This window comes from Heliangelus exortis, chromosome 4, assembly GCF_036169615.1.
Source record: "Heliangelus exortis chromosome 4, bHelExo1.hap1, whole genome shotgun sequence".
In the NCBI taxonomy this organism is placed as follows: domain Eukaryota; kingdom Metazoa; phylum Chordata; class Aves; order Apodiformes; family Trochilidae; genus Heliangelus; species Heliangelus exortis.
In genome coordinates, this window is record NC_092425.1 from 43307830 (window position 1) to 43327192 (window position 19363).

At 46.2% G+C, this 19363-nt stretch overlaps 1 protein-coding gene and 1 long non-coding RNA gene across 4 annotated transcripts; one reads left to right on the forward strand and one right to left on the reverse strand.

The window, feature by feature from the left end:
- Positions 1-1449: 1449 nt before the first annotated feature.
- Positions 1450-18483, forward strand: LOC139796270 (alpha-fetoprotein-like). Of its 3 annotated transcripts, XM_071744192.1 has the most exons (16): positions 1450-1732; positions 6296-6360; positions 6487-6615; positions 8721-8781; positions 9009-9144; positions 9633-9835; positions 10379-10526; positions 10890-10987; positions 11549-11678; positions 12127-12341; positions 13198-13330; positions 13870-13967; positions 15118-15256; positions 15789-16012; positions 16815-16947; positions 17813-18483. In XM_071744192.1, exons 3-16 carry the CDS (start codon positions 6531-6533, stop codon positions 17855-17857), a joined length of 1848 nt encoding a protein of 615 aa, XP_071600293.1. In that variant the 5' UTR covers positions 1450-1732; positions 6296-6360; positions 6487-6530; the 3' UTR covers positions 17858-18483. The 3 variants fall into 3 exon arrangements, with proteins under 3 accessions (XP_071600293.1, XP_071600292.1, XP_071600294.1); XM_071744191.1 differs by lacking the exon at positions 17813-18483 and having other exon boundaries at positions 16815-17007; XM_071744193.1 differs by lacking the exons at positions 1450-1732; positions 6296-6360; positions 17813-18483 and having other exon boundaries at positions 6538-6615; positions 8721-8794; positions 16815-17007.
- On the reverse strand, positions 11673-16821 carry LOC139796275 (uncharacterized). Its single transcript, XR_011725915.1, has 3 exons — positions 16690-16821; positions 12664-12793; positions 11673-12008 (listed from the first exon to the last, which is right to left on the reverse strand). It is a non-coding gene; the product is annotated as an uncharacterized lncRNA (long non-coding RNA).
- Positions 18484-19363: the final 880 nt, after the last annotated feature.

The following is a 19363-nucleotide window of genomic DNA, read 5'->3' on the forward strand; positions in this document are numbered from 1 at the left end:
AGTAATATATATGGGCAGGGATTCCATTTGTGGGTTTTTTGATGTTTCTTGCTCTTGGAAAGTATGTGTGAGAGAATATGAAAGGTGGTAAGACATTTAGTGAGACTTTAATATTCCACTTAAGTTTCAGGTTCCTTTTACACTTCACTTCAGCAATTACAATTACATATTAAGAGAATGATCAAAGGACTGTTCAGACTAAATAAGATGATCAGTGAGCTCTTACAGAAAGAAAAGAAGATACCTTTTTACATCAGCCACAAAGAGGTACCTCTTTGCTTGCAAAGTTGCAAACAAATCTGCTTTTAGACACTTTGTGTCTCAAGTTTTTAAACAGCTTTTTACTTGGGATGTCTCTTCAAAAGGCCACCATCTAAACCATGCCCTTCATTCAGGTAATCAAATTTGAGAAAATGTTTTGGCTATATGCCACTAAAGCAGTGTGATTTTCTAATAGATATTTAGTTTTAGTCCATAAACACAACCATCTCCAAATCTTCTCACTTGAACAAGAACCTTTGCATAACCCTTGCATTGTTAGAAAAGCCCATGCATAAGAAGGCATTTCACAAGGGCAGTTTGCTTGGCCTTGTAGTTCCCAAGCTAGGAATCTTTTCCAGAACCACAGAAGTGTACTCAGAATGAGACATGCAAAGGCACTGGGTTGAAAAGCTAAAGGGAAGAGCCATCAGTCTTCTTGTGATCAAGATGTGTGACCATCCAGTTGCTGCAGGTCACTGTTATCTGGTGGTTCAGAAGAGTTTGGGACCCCAAGGCAGTCACAGACATCTCATTCAAGATTTAAAGCTCTGTGAGTCAGAGCAAAATTCATTTTCCAGGTGTACTTAAGCACCTTTTCCCTTTGAAAGGAGCACAGACCAACAACACAAAGACCTTTCCTTTATCTAATTCTCCATCCCCAAAGCTGGCAGTCAGTCACTGCACCTAAACCCACCCTGCTTAGGCAGAGTGCAGCAGAGTTCCTTAGTGCAAGCTTGGTTGAGCTTCAGTGAGGATTCTAAGGCACAAAACCCATCACTAGCCCAGCAAATCACCAAATAATCCCCACATCACATTATGGTTCTTAGGAAGTGCTGGTTAGTTTCCTGTCTCATCTGGAATGGTTTTTTGATTGAATAATTCCAAATGCAGAGCAGGTGAGGGATTCCATTGAGATTTAGAAATGTTTGTAGTTACTGTGTTTGTAACTCTGCTGCCTCCAGAGAGACAGAATTCAAATATAAATGGTTTCCAGGCTTCATTCATCATTTGGCAGTGCTGAAGAGAGTCATGTGTCAAGACAGTAGTTGAATATCAATACATCAAAAAGATGTGAAAAGAGTTGATTACCCTTCCTCTCACCCCCTTTTCTGCCCATCAGGTTTCACTGCTCCATGTCAGAGGACACAGAGGCAGCACTACAGCCACAAGGCAGCACTTAAAGATCTCAAACATCAGCATTGATGTGGGTTTGAAAATTACTTCTTAAGAGCTTCTGCTCCCATGCTGAGCAATCTTCCTGTTATTCCTGAGGCTCTCTTTTGGGCTGGGGTTTTCCACAGCTGACACATTTTTGTTCACCTGAATTTCTAATGAGATGTCCTTTTTTTTTTTTTTTTTTTTCTTTTAGAGTCTGAGTTCAGAAGGAAAAGGAATAAGCAGACCTGCAGCTGTAGCTAAGACTGCACTTGTACTAAAGTATTATTTAACCACTTAAGTGTCACCTGAAGAGGTAGGGAAACCTCTCCCTCTTACATGGAACATATTTAAATTTCTGCTACTAAACATGAATGAGGGCATCACATTCCAGAGAGGCCAACTGTTCAGTACCTGTTTCCTTCAGACCTGTGACTTGTTTTCACACAGCAGCTTTGCTTAGGTTACTTCAAGAGAAATGCAGGGTTTCTCTTCCTTCCAGTACAACTCCTCACCCCTAGAACTCACCTAGAACTAACACAAGTACTAGAGATGGGAAACAACCCAAAAACCAGCACATCCATTTGAAGGCATTTTATTTTCTCCATTTTCATTATTTTTTTATGCCTGTATCTGTCTCATATATTCTTTATAAAAAGTGTAGTAAAGCCTTGACCATAGAACATCTAACATGCACAAAAACTATTCCTGAAAATCAAGTTTTCCTCTCTTTGGAGAAAGCCTGGTGGGAAACACAAACCTATCTGTTAGAAGAAACAATTTTGACAGCACAAGCCACACAAACTGATGGAAATCTCTTCCTCTCCTCCTCTAAATTAACTTATTTACTATATGTAGATTTCTTATGCTGAGACAGAAATAAACAGAAATGAATCCTTAACAAATAACTCCTTGTAAGAAGGCTGCTCCCTTTGGCCATGCTGCATGGAAATTCCTTTAATGCACACAGCAACTTGCTACTGAACATTTGGAAACATTTTCATGACAAAGCAAATAGAAAAGTGGTTGGGTAGCAAGAATGTTCTTCCAGTCTCTGTACCAGCTTGTGATGGTGATCTCATGGCTTAATAAAAATACACTAAAGCATGTCCAGGGCTTGGTAACTGGCAGTGGCTTTGGGCCAGGCTATATTTCTGGATTTCTGAAAAAGTCCTCTGGGTTACAGAAGTACTTAGCCCTTCTCTGCTCTCAGATAAGTGTCAAAGAACATTTTTAACTGCATCAGATCAAAGATGTTCAAAAGTTTAAAAAAATATACAAGGAAGCTCTCTAGAATATAAAAATGTAAACCCCACTAGGTCCAGGGCTGTGCCACAGTCCCTGTCTGGGGAGCAGTGCCTTTCCCAAAGGAGCAGCAAGGAATTACCTGGGGCCCTCTCAGCAGTGCAAGCATTTTTGGTAAGCTGTGGGCAGATACAGCAAGTTCCCTGCCTTGCTAAAAAGTGCTGTGTGAGCAGGTCACTGCAACCCACGTTCATGTTGTGCTAAGATAAGAGAGATGGTGTTGTGTTAAGATAACTTGTTTTGACATCCAGCCCTGGTGTTGCACTTGGCGAGCCCATCACGCCTCCAGGTGTCAGATAAAGACAAGGACAAGCTGTAAATGTCACCCTTTGTACTTTGTTGTGTCCAGTTCAGTTGCAATCAACCCATGGGGGGATTTGGAGCACAGATAGACAGAGGAGTGTTTTGCTTAGGAAGTTGGAAGCTTAGGGGGAAGGATTTTAGCTTGAGGAATTGCTTACTACTTCCCTTCCAGACCTTGTAGGTTCATCTTAGCTGGCATGTAGGCTTTGCTTCCCAGTAAAGGAGTAATTCCTTCAAGAACAGATCACCAAAATTCCTTCATCGTGTATAAATAAGTCACCTCTGACTTATTTAGGTAATCATGGCATATCAGCCACTGACTGAACCTCCTCAAGCATCCTGCTGCCCACATGGTGTTACATCCTGGAGAGCAGCAACCCCTCCTCCAGCACCCTGTCAGTGTCCCTGCAAAAGTGGAAAATTCAGCACAAGAAAGGTTGTGAGGTTTATGTGAATTTATTTTGTGAAGAGTGTGACACAAATTAAACTGTCCTGTGCATGAAGCTTTAATCTCTTGGCTTCTGAACAGGCTTTGTTCCTTCTGATTTCACTACAGAGTTCCCCAAAATTTACCAGAATGAAAGAAGTTAAGAGAAGGGAAGATTGCCTGTGCTTGACCTCAGATGCAGTCACTGGCAGACCCCTGAGCCTGGCAGGGGCAGCAGGATGGAGGAGGAGATCCTGGTTTGCTAACCCTGAACTTCTGGGAGCCCCTCTAGGAAGTGACCTTTGCTTGGTACTCTGTTGAATGCCCACTCCTGCCTCTCCCAGAGCTGTGTTTGACAGGTAGGGACTGCACAGGAAAGTCAAGCACACTAAGACACCCATGGGGACAAGTCCTCCTGGGACAGCTGTTTATTCCCAACTCTGGGACCACACAAAGCACCCAAAGCACTTTCCACCCACGTGCCACTCTGACACAAACCCATCAGCAAATGTGTCTTCACAAGCCCAGAGACAGAGGGGGTGGAGAGCCAGAAAAGCAGGGAAGGAAGTTGTTTCTTTCCCAGCCAAGTGACTCAGAGGAACCAGAGGCCAGAGGAAGTTGCTGCCAGCTCAGGGCAGCCCCTGGGCATCCTGTCTCCTGTGCAGACAGGCTCACACCCCCACAGGGGAACACTGCCCGAGGCAAGGCCTCAAGGAAAAAATGACACCTGATACCAAACCAGGGGCTACACAAGGCACCCCAGGGGGACTCGAAAAAAGGGAGAAGCCAGACATCCCACATGGATCTACTCATTCCCTCAAGGTAGCAGAATCAGGATGGGATCTTTTCAATTGAGAAATTATGCTTGCATTGTACCACACACAGCTTTTCAACACATTTCAGCAAAGAGGCATGGCTGGGGAATGAGAGGATATTTTATCATGGCAAAAGTTGTGTGTTTGTCAGGAAACAAGTCACACTTCTCTAGGTATAGATAGTCCATGAATTCATACACCCTTTTAAAAATAAAAGGTCCTCATTACATATAGATAGACAGAAAACAGGTTAAACCTGCACTTTTGGCAAAACACACTCACTCAGAAAATAATCTCCAGGTCAAACAAGTTCATAAATAATTCTGATATAATTAGTCATTTATAGAGGCTGAAAAGAGCAATTCTTACCATCAATCTTCCAAAATAATTTCCAAATAATGTTAAATCATTTGCAGCAATGAAGTTAACAACTTGGATTTCCTTCCTGTATTGCCTCCAGGTTACATGCACCAGAAAAAGGTTCACTGAGCATACAGATAATACAGTTTTGCATGGTATGTCCTGTGCCACACCTTGGCACTCAGGATTTAATGAGCATGACACTCCCCAGGGATAAAGGAAGGGTGGATGTGGAACCTATCTGTGTACTACTCACATTACCACAAAACATCATTGTTCAGTTTCAAGAAAAAGAATTAAAATATTGATACAGTCATGAAAAAACCAACCCAAGCAAAAAGAGGATTCACAAATGCTGCTCTCTTTAGTAAGAACAGACACAAACTATCTGAACTCAGGGCACATGCTTTCTCCCTTTCCTGACCTAGCTTGAGAATGACAAACAATGACTGAAGGCTGGTGGGACCATACACCAGCCTAAGACATAGAAACCTTCCCTTAAAATCAGCAAATGTCATTAAGAAAAGAAATCTCCCCTAAAAACTGCCTCACCTCTCTGCCAGGCAATCCTCAGAGCTCCAGCCCTCCCCCTGCCCAGGCATTTCAAGGTGCACTGAGGTTCCCCTCCCCTCCAACCATCCCCAGCTGGTGGGAATTCACACCTCCACACCAGGGCAATCACCTCCTCCCAGAACTTCTGGAAACAGCTGTGTCCTCAAGAGGTGTAAAACTGAGCTGCTCAGGATGATGCAAACTCCTAATGAGGACCTCAGCTCTTCACTGGATCTCATCTCTTGTGTTTACCACACATTTTCTGTACATTTCCCTTCTCAAAATGAGAGAGACTTCTCTGTAAATAGAATTATTGTCATCCAAACTGTAGCAAGAACCTTCAAATAAAGGCGAAAAGTAGTTAAATCATCCTGCTCAGCATGGAAAAGAGCAGTGGGGAAATAGAATTTAAAGGGGGTTGATGTGCAGCAGCCAAGTGCAGCTTCCAGAATTACTTAAGACAGTCCATGACAGATGCAAAATGTCTGAAACGGACTCTTCTGGCCCAAAGAAGAACTATTTCTTTTTGATACTGTCTCATGGTAATGAACAACCCTCATGGTCTTTCCACTTGGAACAAGGAGTATTCCTATTTTCTTTATAAATAAATAAAACCTCTGTCTTCACCTCTTCCTTCAGACCTAACACACGTATCCTTGCTCACCCACCTGTTTGTTACAGACACACGTGGCCTTCTGAAGCCATTATACCTGCAAAAAAGTTTACAGCATGCTTTCCTAAAAAAAATCCACTAACTGGATTTAGTTATTAGTTGTATAGTTTGGGAGTTTTGTTTCAAGATTCGGGGACATTTTGAAGGTAATTGTTAATGCTTCAAAAATAAAATAAGGGGTGCTTAAATCAGCCTCTTCCCCACGACACCTTGGGAGCTGAGGTAGCTTGTTCAGCAGGAGGGGTGCAGACCCATCAGGTTAACAGCTGAACTTGGGATTTTTCAGTCAGCAATGTCTTACAAAGGCATCTTCTGCACAGCAGTCACCTTTGAGCATACCTGTAAGTAGGTGAGATCAGTATGCATGATAAAAAGCCCAGGGAGTGTTTAAACTTCTTGTTTGAAGTGTGATAAGTTAAAAATGTCTATTTGTCTAAATTTCAGGGGAAAAAAAGAATCTACAAGGATTGGCAACAGGCTGGTCATGTCTTCATACTGAGCAAATAATGGTATGTCTGGTTATTGTGGGAATATTCCATGTTATATATGGCAGTAAAAGGGTTTTGATTAACCAGAAGTTGTTTGGGTGGGTATAAAAGTGACTCTTTCCCCTTGATTCTTTCTGCCTTTCACAGAAGAACCAAGCCCACCCCAGGCCCCTGCCAATCCACCTGACAGTATGAACTGGAGAACAAGAATTTATGTTCTTTTCTTGGTGAGCCTCACTGTAGCCAAAGCCCTGCCCAGAAGTTCTCGGGACATAGGTAAGAACAGATTTCATGGGTTTACTCCATTCTTTTGCATAGTGCTTGTGGCTGCAACTTTGCATGCATGGTTATTTGTAGCTTACATTGCCACTGAACATTTTTCTTATGGGTCAAAGGTGTGCAGCAGAACTGCATCTGTATGATTATTTTTTTTTTTTAAATCAGCCTCAGATGTGTTGCTGCTTTATGGCTTGAGAGTCTGTGCAGAGTGCAGGGATGTGGGTGATAACTGAAAGGCTGTTGAAGGGTAATTTAACCCACAGGCTTAAAAATCAGGATGCTCTGCTGATTTTAAGTACTCTAAAAGCTGCTGGAGTACAGCCTGTGGTTGTTCCAGACTCCCTTCATAATCCATGAGGAAGTGAGACAGGGAAGTACCAAAAGATCTGCTCCCTTTTTCCATCTTTTTAACTTTCCAATGCACTAATGACCCAACAGTGTAAACCAGGACTGATGTTTGTGGTTGTTGTTGCATGTTATCATCTCAGTTGCCACCTCTGCATAACCTGGAGAGAAAAGCTGCCTTATTGTGTTTGATCCTTTTATCCTGATCAGCCCCACTGCCATGAGGGTCAGACAGCAGCATTTTGGGTTGTGAAAATCATTTTCTCAGAGTCTTCTCTGACAGAGAAACAACAAATTACTGCATCTAAGTTTGCCTGTTAAGAAAGGCAGTGGTGATGGAAGAATATTAGCTCATGATTTTCACATAGCTTTCCCACATTTGCTTTCCTCTGGGCCAGTTCATGGCATGGACAGAAGGATGCAGCTCTGCAAATTTCTGAGGAGCATTGCCTACCAAGGTAGCCCTGCATGTATCTCATCTTTTCTGGATAGAAAATCCTTCACCAACAGGCAAAGAGTGGTCAGGCACACCTTAAAATAACTAAGGCAAGGCTAAAAGGTGTTTTGTAAGGTGTCTACTTAACCTTGGTTAGTGCATCAGCAAGGTAGCTGAATGCCCTCCAGGGCTGACTGTTCCTCCTGGCAACACTTGAGGTAGGCAGGGAAATGATCTTGGCCCTGGTGTAGGGTTGGTGACAAACAAACAGTGCCACATCCTCATGCTTGTGACAAACAGGAAGGGCAGCTTCTGTCTTTCCACCCCAGTGCTGCTATCCTGGGCACCCAATTATCTTTCTCCAAGGTTCTTGTACCAAAACCAAGCAAGTAAATAAATAAATAAAAAAAATCATAGAATCATAGAATCATAGAATGGGCTGGGTTGGAAGGGACCTCAGAGCTCATCAAGTCCAACCCTTGATCCACTCCCGCTGCAGTTCCCAGCCCATGGCACTGAGTGCCACATCCAGGCTCTTTTGAAATATCTCCAGGGATGGAGAATCCACCCCTTCCCTGGGCAGCCCATTCCAATGCCTGATCACCCTCTCAGTAAAGAAATTCTTTCTAATGTCCAACCTAAACCTCCCCTGGCACAACTTGAGACCTCTTGTGCCCTCTTGTCTTGCTGAGAGTTGCCTGGGAAAAGAGCCCAACCCCCCCCTGGCTCCAACCTCCTTTCAGGGAGTTGGAGAGAGTGATGAGGTCTCCCCTGAGCCTCCTCTTCTCCAGCCTCAACACCCCCAGCTCCCTCAGCCCTTCCTCACAGGACTTGTGCTGGATCCCTTCCCAGCCTCCTTGCTCTTCTCTGGACCTGCTCCAGCACCTCAATCTCCTTCCTGAGCTGAGGGGCCCAGAACTGGACACAGGACTCAAGCTGTGGCCTCCCCAGGGCTGAGCACAGGGGCAGAATCCCTTCCCTGGACCTGCTGGCCACGCTGTTCCTGAGCCAGCCCAGGATGCCATTGGCCTTCTTGGCCACCTGGGCACACTGCTGGCTCCTCTTCAGCTTCCTGGCAATCCAGACTCCCAGCTCCCTTTCTGCCACTCTGTGCCCAGCCTGGAGCTCCCCATGGGGTTGTTGTGTTGAACCTCATCCCGTTGGGATCAGCCCAACTCTCCAGTCTGTCCAGGTCCCTCTGCAGAGCCCTCCTGCCTTCCAGCTGATCCACACTCCCCCCCAGCTCAGTGTCATCTGCGAATAATATTGAATGAAGCATTTACTTAACATTTTTTAAAATTCAGATTATCTTGTTTTTCAGAGTTAAAACCCAGCATTGTCCAACGTTTTTCCCAGCTGCAGGAGAAGAATTTCAAAGCCATGTAAGTTGTCCAGGTAAAGCCTCTCCTTGCAAATCTGCTGCCACTGAGCATCCTTGTCTCATTTGGGAAGCAGCATTTACCATGGGCCAAGCACTCAGCCCTCCTGCCAGTCCCTGCCAGCTCTGCCCAGGGTGACACAAATGCTCCCACTGTCTCTCCCATGGAGGTTACACAGTTGGGTTTTAGGGAGCCAGGGACAGGTTTAATGCTGTGTGTTCTTCTCCCAGTGCCATGGTCATGTTTGCTCAGTATGTGCAAGGAGGCACGTTTGGCAAAACGCTTCAAATGGCTGAAGATGTCACAGCTCTTGCCAAGAAGTGTGCTGCTGCCACCAGGGACAACCCAGACTGTCTGAAGCCTTTGGTAAGCAATTTCTGCTTCTAATGTGGCAAATATTTCCAGAAGGGACTTTTAATTTCAGAGCCCTGGTGTGTTTTTTTCCAGAGAGACATGAAGATGCTATTAAGAGGCTTCCTCGTGTAGGTGTCTTTGGCCTTACTGACTCTCTCTCCCAGCCATAAAGCCTCTCAAAATAAGTGGAGGAAAACAAAGCCCTGCCTCCTCCTAGCACTCATATTTAGAGCAGCTTTTGAAAACCTTGAACTGTCTTTCTAAAAGATGTTCAGAAAGTTTTGCTTTTATGGCTGGTAAAAGAAAATTCAGAATTAGATTTTTCAAGCAAATGTGATGTTTGTAGGCATCTGCTCCACCCCATGAGCTGACAGTCCTGGCTCCTGATGGGGTCTGCAGGCACAGTTTTGGAGCTGACAGATTGAATGATGACACACAGGCTGTTCAGAGGAGTAAACTGGAATCCTCACACAAATTAACTGTTCTCTGATTTTTCACAGAACAAGATTTTCCTTGACACAATATGCCAGGAGGAAAATCTTCCCAGGTTTGCTGAGTGCTGTGCTAAAAAGGATCCTGAACGAAACGACTGCTTCCTCTCCCTTAAAAACTCATCAGGAGGCTTCATCTCACCTTTTGAAAGGCCAAATGCTGAAGCTGCCTGCAGAAATTACTCACAGCATCAGCATCCATTGACAGGATAGTAAGTAACTCATGTACTTGTCTCTTAGAGATGGCTGTTAGGAGCTCAGAGACAGCAAACGCAACATCAACCAAACAATTTCAATCTAAGGTGCTCTGTAGGCTCATGTTCATTTTTATTCCCTAACATGAATTATTTACTTAATTCCTCTGGCTGTAATTATCATTATGTTCTGCCACCTCCTGCTTTGGATATAGGGCTGAATCACAAACAATACATGGCCTGTTTTATTGTAGTCTTTGTAAAGAACTCATCTGAAACCAAGGGCCTCTCTTTAGCCTTTAAAAGTGGAACTTCTTCCAAGCAGAAGTTTTGCTGCCTCCAAGACAGAACTGGAGTTGAGATTTTAATTTCCAGGAAAATGTCAGGGCCACCAGAATTCTCCAAGACAAACACCACACTGTACAGCTTCATGTTAGGGCAGGAAAACAATCAGTTTTAGAAGATATCATTTTAACAGATAACAGATGCTGCAGTAACAACACTACCCCCTGCATGTAGGGACTTACCCCAAAACTAAAGAGACTTTTCTTTCTGCTTTAGTTTTATCTATGAGGTTTCCAGGAGACATCCTTTCCTCTATGCCCCAACAATCCTTTCTGTTGCTCTCGGGTATGAGGAGATGATGAAAAGCTGCTGTGGAAGTGCTGCAGGCCCCACTCACAACCTGGAGGAATGCTTCCAGAGACAGGTAAGCCAGTGCAGGCTTTCTGGTTAATTAATGTGCCCCCAGGGACCTTTCTAGAGATAACTAAAGAGTGAAGCAGAGGCAGCAGCCATTTCTTTTACATCTGAACCTGATGCTAGAATTCACCTTGATGCCTTCCCCTGAACACTCACCTGAAAGTCTGAAAGGGTTCTGGTTGCTTTCCTCACACCATTTCCTGAAGGCTGCTGACAGCACAGCCAGCACAGCAGTTGGTGCATGTGGCAGCTTGGCCAGCATCCCCCTCCCCCTGTCTGAAAAGTCCCTGTGTAAATATCAGCAGTTTTCACATGAAGTGGTGTCTTTTCTCTCCTTCCACTTCCATGGCCTGCATCTTCTTCCTCCCAGGCACCAGAGGTGGTGAAGCCAGTAAAAGAAGATGGCCTGAGGCAGGAACACACATGTGGGATCTTGAAGAAGTTTGGAGAAAGGACCCTGAAGGCCCTGTGAGTCTTCCCCTGCTGTCATTACTCTGACCTGAAGGATTGCTCCACACCCCAAAGAGCAGCCCTGTCCTTTTTGTGTGAGGTCACCAGTGGCATCCAGCAAGGAAGGGAGATGAGGAGCACAGATCTGTGCATGACAGCAGTCATCATGTCCTCACTGACAGCCACTGCCTTTCAAAACCTAAACCCAAATGTGTAAGGAAGGTATCTCTGTGATGGCAGTTGGACTCATGGTGAGAAAACAGAGCACAAACCTCTTAAGCATTTTGGACACAAGGTGGCTCCTGGTATTTCAACCACATTTTTATTTACCACATTTCTTTCCACCATCCCACACTGAAAGCCACCTGGGATCCTTAGAAAACTCTTACATTTCAGTTATTGGCTTCAAGGGACATTTATTTGTTAACTTCAGTGGGAGCAAGGAGAGTCCATTCCAGAGCACTTTGGATACCCCCTCCACAAAATAACAGTGATACTAATCACAGCCTCACACTCAATATAAACAATAACAATATATATATATATATAACAATAACTTTTTTTTCCTCTTTGTTGTAGGAAACTTGCTCAGATAAGCCAAAAATTCCCTAAAGCTGATTTTGTCACTGTGAGCAAACTCGTGGTGGATATCTCTGACATGCACAAGGTCTGCTGCCGTGGAGACATGCTGGACTGCATGCAGCATAGGGTAAAACGTGGCTAACCTGTCAGTGTTTGCAGAAATCAGATGCATTTTTTGGTGGTTGTTTTCAGACTTCTTTTTCCTGCCATGCTGTACTGGTTGCTCTCCAAAACTGGAGTTTAAGTTGCTATTCCCATTTGGCTTTCCCTGGGCAATAAGATCACTTTGTGACTACAGTGCCCCAACACCACTCCACAGCCTTCCCTGCAGCTCCCAGCTGTGCTGGGTATTTTCTGTACAATTTTTGGCAGAAGACAGCATCTGCCTGGCCTCCAACACACCAAATCCATGAGAGAGCCAGCCACCTCTTCTCTTTGGGAGTCACCTTCTCTGTCTCTAAAAGGGAGGTTGAAACCACTGATCAAAAAAAAAAAAAAAAACAAAACAAAAAACACACCAAAGTCTGGTAAAATAACCCCTGGTTTTGTTTTTTTTTTTTTTTTTCTCGTTGCAGGAAGAGATTCTACACTACGTCTGCACCAACCAAGACATCCTTTCAAGTAAAATTAAGAAGTGCTGTGAAAAGCCTCTGTTACAAAGAAGTGAATGCATAGTGAATGCAGAAAATGATGACAAACCTGCAGGCTTGTCCCCCCACGTCAGGGAGTTCATAAAGGACCAAGGAGTCTGTGAGCGTTTTGCCCAGGAAAAAGATACACACTTAGCCAGGTAAAGTGGCCCTTCCTCTCCTCTCCAGCTGTGCTGTTCCAGCAGTGGGGACAGCAGGGGACAGTGAGGGTGTTAAAGCTCCTCAGCCTCAGGTTTGTCTCCTGCTGGAGGGCAGGGGATGCTGGGCAGGTTCAGCTTAGCAAAGCACCACTCAGCCCTGCAAGGTGTGGGCAGGAACAGGGCATGGGTGTTACTCCAGAGACAAAACTGAGGAAACACACATGAAATTCAGGTGCTATCAGCTCTGGTCTCAGGCCCAAAATACAGCTTTGAGCCACTCCTCAGTGAGAATTCAAAAAGCATTTGTTTAAGCCAGACTCACCTCTTGATCCAAAGAGGGGTGGTCCATTTCTGCTGTGTCCCTTTGGGCAGTGAAACCCCCATCCTACCTGTAGGGACCTTGGGCAAGAATGCACAGGCAGCAGCACCAAGTCCTAAGGACAGAGCAGTCCCTACAAATAACCAAATAAATGTAATGAAGTAACATCCACCACATCAGCTGATGGAGAGTGCAGCTCACAGGTTGGGCACAGCTGCTGAGGAGAGGAACTGCTGCAGCAGAGCTCGTCCTTTCAGCGTCTCCTGAGAAATAGGTCACTTACTGGGAATTCTTAGCATTTAGACAGGATTAAAAAAAGAGCAAAAGCCCAAGTCCCACAAAGCTCTGAGCTGAGCCTGTTTCCCCCCTAGGACTTGCTCAGGCAGTGCTGGGCTGGATCCTGTGAGCTGCTTGAGATGCTGGGAGGCTCTCCCTGTTCCACTGTGGTGTCAGCAACACCATCCCAAAGTCACCCCCTGCCCTTACCTTGAGGGCCTTTGGACTGATCTCTAATTCCTGACACTCCCCACCTTGCAGGTTTCTGTACGAATATTCCAGGAGACACCCAGAGTTCTCTGCCCAGATGCTGCTAAGGATTGGGAAGGGCTATGAGGATCTGCTGAAGGAGTGCTGCAAGTCTGGGCTGCCAGGAGACTGCTGCAGCAGAGGGGTGAGTGCTGCAGGTCACTGCTCCAGGGCTGGAGCTCCTGTAACAAACCCAGCAAGTACTGCAAGGTCTGACTGATTCCCCTGGGGAAAAGGCAGCCTTCCCTTGGGAGGGAACGTAACACAGAGAGACAGAGATGCTGGGGGAAAGGGATGGAGCAAACATTTCCATGAGTCCTGCTCTCTGCTGGGCTCCCCAGCAGTGCCAAGTACCCTCCTGCAAAGGGGAAAGGAGCTTATGGGAATTGTCTAATGAAATATATAAATATAAATCTCATAGATATATAAAATAAGTTATGAGGCAGCCCGTGCCTCAGGCCTAACCTTCTATCAGTAAATTCAGTATTTCCAGGGGCCTGAAAGTGGACATTTACCCCATCCAGGCAGTTTGCAGAGGTTTCAGATGGATGAGGACAGGTAAAAATGGGCAGCATGTGTCAGGTGAGAGGTAGATAGAGATCCCCAGGCCTGGCCAGGAGGCAGGAGGGCATTCTGCCTTCCCCCTGAGACAATGACTCCTCAAATTAACTTAATTTTTTTCAGGAGGAAGAACTGAAGAAGCACATTTATGAAACTGAGAGTGTCATGAAGACAAGCTGTGACATTTACAAGGAGAAAGGAGATTACTATTTCCAGAATGAGTATTACTTTTATACATTGCTTACATTGCTCCTGTACAGCTGGGCACAACTGGGGCTGGGCCAGGAGTCTCAAAAACCATTGGCCAAAAGACACCACTCAAATATTTGGACCAATATTTCAATGGCTTCCAGGATATTTTTGTTATTTTTTCCAAGACAGCAGTCTGGCATCTCATGAGGTGTCTCCTTAACCCAAGTCAGGAAGCAGGGACGTGGCAGCCTCCCACCCATGTGTCCTCACATGTTCTCACTTCAGAGCTGCATTTTGAGCCATGAGCTGTAAGTTAAGAGCCATGAATTTGGCCAGAAGACAGGTGCTGTGTCTTCTGCTAAAGCCTCAGCTCCCTCCAGCTCCTGCAGCAGATGCAAACATTAACAACTGTACCAGAACCCTGCCTGCAGTCCTCAGAGCAGCAGGGCAGGAGCTGACCCAGGCACTGAGCAGGCAGAAGCCTCCTGGAGGACCTCTGGCCCTGATTTGCACTGCTAACAAGCACGTGGCTAACTTAAAGTTTGTCAGCAATCCCAACCACACCTCCAAACTTCTTCTGCACCCAAAGCCAGGCTTCACCTCCCCTCCTCTGGGGAGACCCACTGGGCACTCCCAAGCATGGTTGATCTTTGAAAGGCCTCTGGACCCAGAGGTTTCCAGCAAACCCAGTGGGGCTGGTGCTGCCCGTTGGGTCAGTGGTTAAGGTTGTCTTGGCCATGAGGGTTAATAAGCACAATTTTTTAAGGAGAAAAACCAAAAACATTGAACCTTGAGCTTATCTTCTGCCCTCCTCTAGTCTGCCAAGAAGTCACTGGAGTTCAGTTTTGCTCTTACACAAGCTCCCTGCTCTCCAGGGGAATGAGTAACAGGGAAACATCTGTACCCTGGCAAGAGGGGCCCCCAACAGCCAGCTGCACTGCTACCATTAATTTTATTTGTTTAACCTGGTGAGAGCCTGGTCAGAAAACCAAAAGAACTCAACCACACAGCATGGTACACTCTCCTACCTCAGCAGATGAGCACCCTGCTCAGCCCTGCCCTTGCACCACGGGGTTTTCCCTGGGGTCTGGCTGGAGCTTTACACACCTGAAGGCAGTGGCTTGCTCACTGCTGCCTGGTGGAGCAAAAACACCAATCCCAAAGGGATTTTCATTTCAGGCTTCTCGTGAGCTTCACCAAGAAGATGCCTCAGCTGACATCTGCAGAGCTGATCAAATTCACCAAGCAGATGACTGCGGTTGGTTCCAAATGCTGCCAGCTGAGCCAGGACAAGCTGCTGCCTTGTGCTGAGGAGAACGTGAGTGCTTTTCTGCCTTACCTTGGTCCTACCTATTTTTGGAGCTCTGCCACACACTCTGCTGGGTCCAAGAGCTCAGAGCACAGGTAGCTGAGGAAAACATTCCCTGAGCTGGCCTGCAGGGGGACTTCCATGCCTGCAGTGAGCAAAACTCAGCATCTTTCACTGACACAAACTCAGCTGCAGGAGGTCAGGCTGGTGTGAGGCAGTGTGCAGGGGTCTGAGTGGAAAGGCTCAGTGTGTGGGGCTCTCCTGTAAGAATTCTCCAGGCCCATGAGCCAGAGTATTTGGAAAGCTTCAGCTCTCCCCCAGCCTCCCGTGTTCAGGAGGAGCCAGACTCACCCCAGAAGCCCTGCTGCTGAGAACAGATCAAACAGGAGCAGGGTTTCATCAGGGACAGTCCCTATCAGGTTTGGTTTAAAGGCTTAGTTATTTTTTTTTATAACTTTACTAAAAGCAGCATGAGATTCAGGGATTTTGGAACTTAAAAAAATGTTACATCTTTTTTTTTTTTCCACTTCCCTTGGTAAAGCTGGATCTTGTGCTTGGAGAAATCTGCAGAAGGCACCTGGCTGATCCTATAAACCCAGGAGTTTGCCACTGCTGTAGCAGCTCCTATGCTCTCAGGAGGCCCTGCATGGGGAAACTGGAAATCGACGAGACTTATGTGCCCCTGTCCTTGACCCCTGACCTCTTCACTTTCCATGAAGACTTGTGCACAGCTGAAGAGGAAAAGTTACAGCACAAGAAGCAGGAGTAAGAGACGCCTGTTGACTCCCTTACCCCTTCCTTACTTATTCTTACCCTGGCAACACTCACCTTCCCCCTGCCCTTGGCTTCTTGGTCTACACATGGCATGGGAAGCCAGCCAGCCAGCCAGCCCCCTCTCCTCTCAGTCCCAGTTTCTTCTGCAGTCAGGTTCAACCTGCCTTGGACTTGGAGGAAGTTCTCTGATTCTGTGGTTCAGAGCCCCTCTCAGAGCCAGGGGGCTGCACTGGCTCACACCAGGCTGGAGGCAGCAGCTGCCCAAAGCCAGCAACAGCAGAAGGCTCTGCATGGAAAGGTTCCAGCAGAGCAAGGGGCAGCACAGCTTCATGGCTCCACTTGGGATCATCTCCCAGGCTGGGACAGCCCAAACATTTGACAGCCCACATTGACAAACATTGACAAACATTGACAGCCCACACACTCCTTCAGCCTCTGGAAAGTTCTGGTGGTTGGTTGCCTTGGTCAGAGAGAACTTGCATGCTGCCAGCCCCCCCCAGTCACTGCAAGGAAAGAAAACCTCTGACTGTTAACCCTCTGCTTGGTTTATCCATGGGTAGTGATGGTGGAACAGCACCAAAGCCATTGTTTGTTTCTCAGGGGAAAGGGGCACCTCATCATCATCATCATCATCATCATCATCATTGCTCCCTGCTGCAGTTACTCACCTGGCTGGTGACTCCACATGAAAAACTTGTAGGAAGGCAGCACCAAAGCAGTGGCCTGGCAGGACTGGTGTTTGAGGAGTGCTCTCCAGCTTCCCAGGGCTCACTGTGCTTTGCTTTTCTTGCAGAATGCTGATCACCCTCATCAAGTACAAGCCCCAGCTCACCCAGGAGCAGCTGGGCTGGGTCACAGCTGCCTTCACTGCCATGAGGGAGCAGTGCTGCAGGGAAGAAAACCACCAGGAGTGTTTTGCAGCAGAGGTACCATTTCTGTTCTCATCTGGATCAAAATGGGAACACAGGGGATGTGCAAGGGTGTAAATTTCTCCACTGAGCAGCAGAAACAAAGCCCAGCTAGGCAGAACTCCTGCAGTTACATTTCCAAAGGCAACCTTTCCTGCCTGCACAAGCAGGCATGGCTGGCAGCTGAATGGTCACTGGAGAGTCCCAGGTTTGTCTGCAGCACTTCATAGATACAGAGCTCAGCTACATCTGCTGCTTCTGGGGAGCTGCTGGGACTGGCACTGCTGAAGGATGCAGGCAAAGGTCTTTCCATGGCTAACAGAACTTCTCTTGACAAGTTCCTCTGCAATAGGGAGGATTTATTCAAATTTTAGGTCAGAGCATTTTTCCTGTTAATCCTCTTTTCCCCTGTTTTCCTCCTGCCTCTCCTCTGTTATTTTAGCTCACTGAACTTCACACCACAGAGCTACTTTGGCTTTCCTTTATCCTCCATCAAATCTGCTTTTGTCTGCCTCTCATCCCTCTCTCTTCAATGTATTCCTTAAGTCAACTTTAACAAACTATCCACAACCCCCAAGCCTTGCTCTCTCTTCTCCTGAGTCTTGTCCTTGCTTTGCTTTCAATGATAAAACACAGCAAACCCTCTCTTTTCTTAATCAGAAATTTCCACCTCTGAATACAGCCAAACAGCACCTCTGCAAAGCACCATTCTCCTGGGTTTCCTAATAGAACTGTTTCAGTACTTTTAGGACAAAACCCAAATCTTCTCAGGTAATCTGAGCTGACCAGGAAAAGCAAAACTGCCACCACACTCTTTTAACTTGTTCACAAGCACATCATCTTCCTGACTCCTTTGGGTCACGGATATTTTGCTTTTTTTCAGGGTCCAGAGCTTATAAAAAAAAGTGAAAAAATGTTGTCAGGATAAAGAGCTGGCCTGGCACATCAGAAGCTACTTGCTGAGCCACCCAAGCCCCACAGACCTTGCAGTGAGCACATCTTGTCTAAATGTCATGAAGTATCAAGAGGAACGTGTGATTTGTCACAGGACAAAACCATTCTGTGGCTCCTTACTCACAAATCTAACAAAGTCTTGATGGTTCTCACCAGCTACAACTCTGACACTCTGAGGGTGAAGGAGGTGCCTGGGGATGAGCCATCCAGCTCCTCATCCTGCTGCTCACCCCCAGAGCTCAGCTCCCCTGGACATTCAACCTCTGTGTCATGTTCAGGTGGAAAGAAGCCTGTAGGTAAAATTCAGACCTGTCTCCTGATCAAGGATGTGTAAACCTTAAAGGAACCAACACAAGGAACTTCCAACCAGCACCAGTCCAGGGAGGGGGGTTGTGCATCAATCACCCTGCACTGGTTATCAGACAAGCATTGAGAGAAGCCACCAGGAGGCTTCAAGTCCACACTTCAGGGGGTTTGACACAAACAGCTTTTGGGTCTTTACATTCTTTTTTATGTTAAAAGTAATTAGAAGGTGTGTTAAAAATCATATGTCAAAAACAGTATGAAAAACCCAAAATAAAATACTTTGGCTTGGAGGAAGAGATACTGAGGTGTCAGATTCCTTCAGTGGATGCAGTAGTGATCCTGGGAGCAGTGCAAAATATCTGTGAATTAATCACTGCCCAAAGAGCTCATGCAACACAACCCCAGCTGAGAGCAGGTTCCAGAGTCAGGCTAAGAGGTTGCCCAAAGTGAATCCCATTGGGATCCATCCTGAACACTCTGCTGGACATGAGGGATGTAAATAATGAGCTGAATTCACTAGATTTGTGGCTGACAGCAAGTGTGGCAAAGCCCTTTGCAACATGTTAAATGTCAGCATCATCTTGGTGAAAAAGAGAAATAGCCAAGGAAAATACACTTATGTTCCAGGAGGACAAATACAATGCAGGGCATGGGTACAATTCAGCAGCTGAATTTTTTCAATTCAGTTTTTTTGTTTTGTTTTAATATTTTGAAATGTTCAGCATTTGAACACAATTCAACCTGCAGCATTGCAGCACAGGAGAGCTGCTAATTAGGGAGCTGTGGAGGTAACAGAGCCCTTCCACAAGCTGACCAAGAGCCACCAGTGGTTGCTGCTGATTACAGCCTCACGTGGATGCCAGGGGTGCAGGCAGGACAGAGAAGTTCTGCTGGGTAACACACACAGCGTGGTTTCATTTTCCTCACCTCTGGTCAGGCCTTCACTGGAGCATTAGGACAAATCTTGGTGCCTGCCTTCCCAAGAGCATCTCACTGAAAAGAGAGGAACAGTAATGGTCAGTGATCCAAAGAGGAAATCAGGACAGGTTGGGGCTGGCTGGGTTACTGCAGGCACTGGGAAATCTCCTGTGCCCCACAAGAGTGGTGGCAGGATGAGGGCAGCCCCTCAGTGCCAGGCAGGGCAACACAGCTTTGGGGTCCTGCCTGGGGAAGG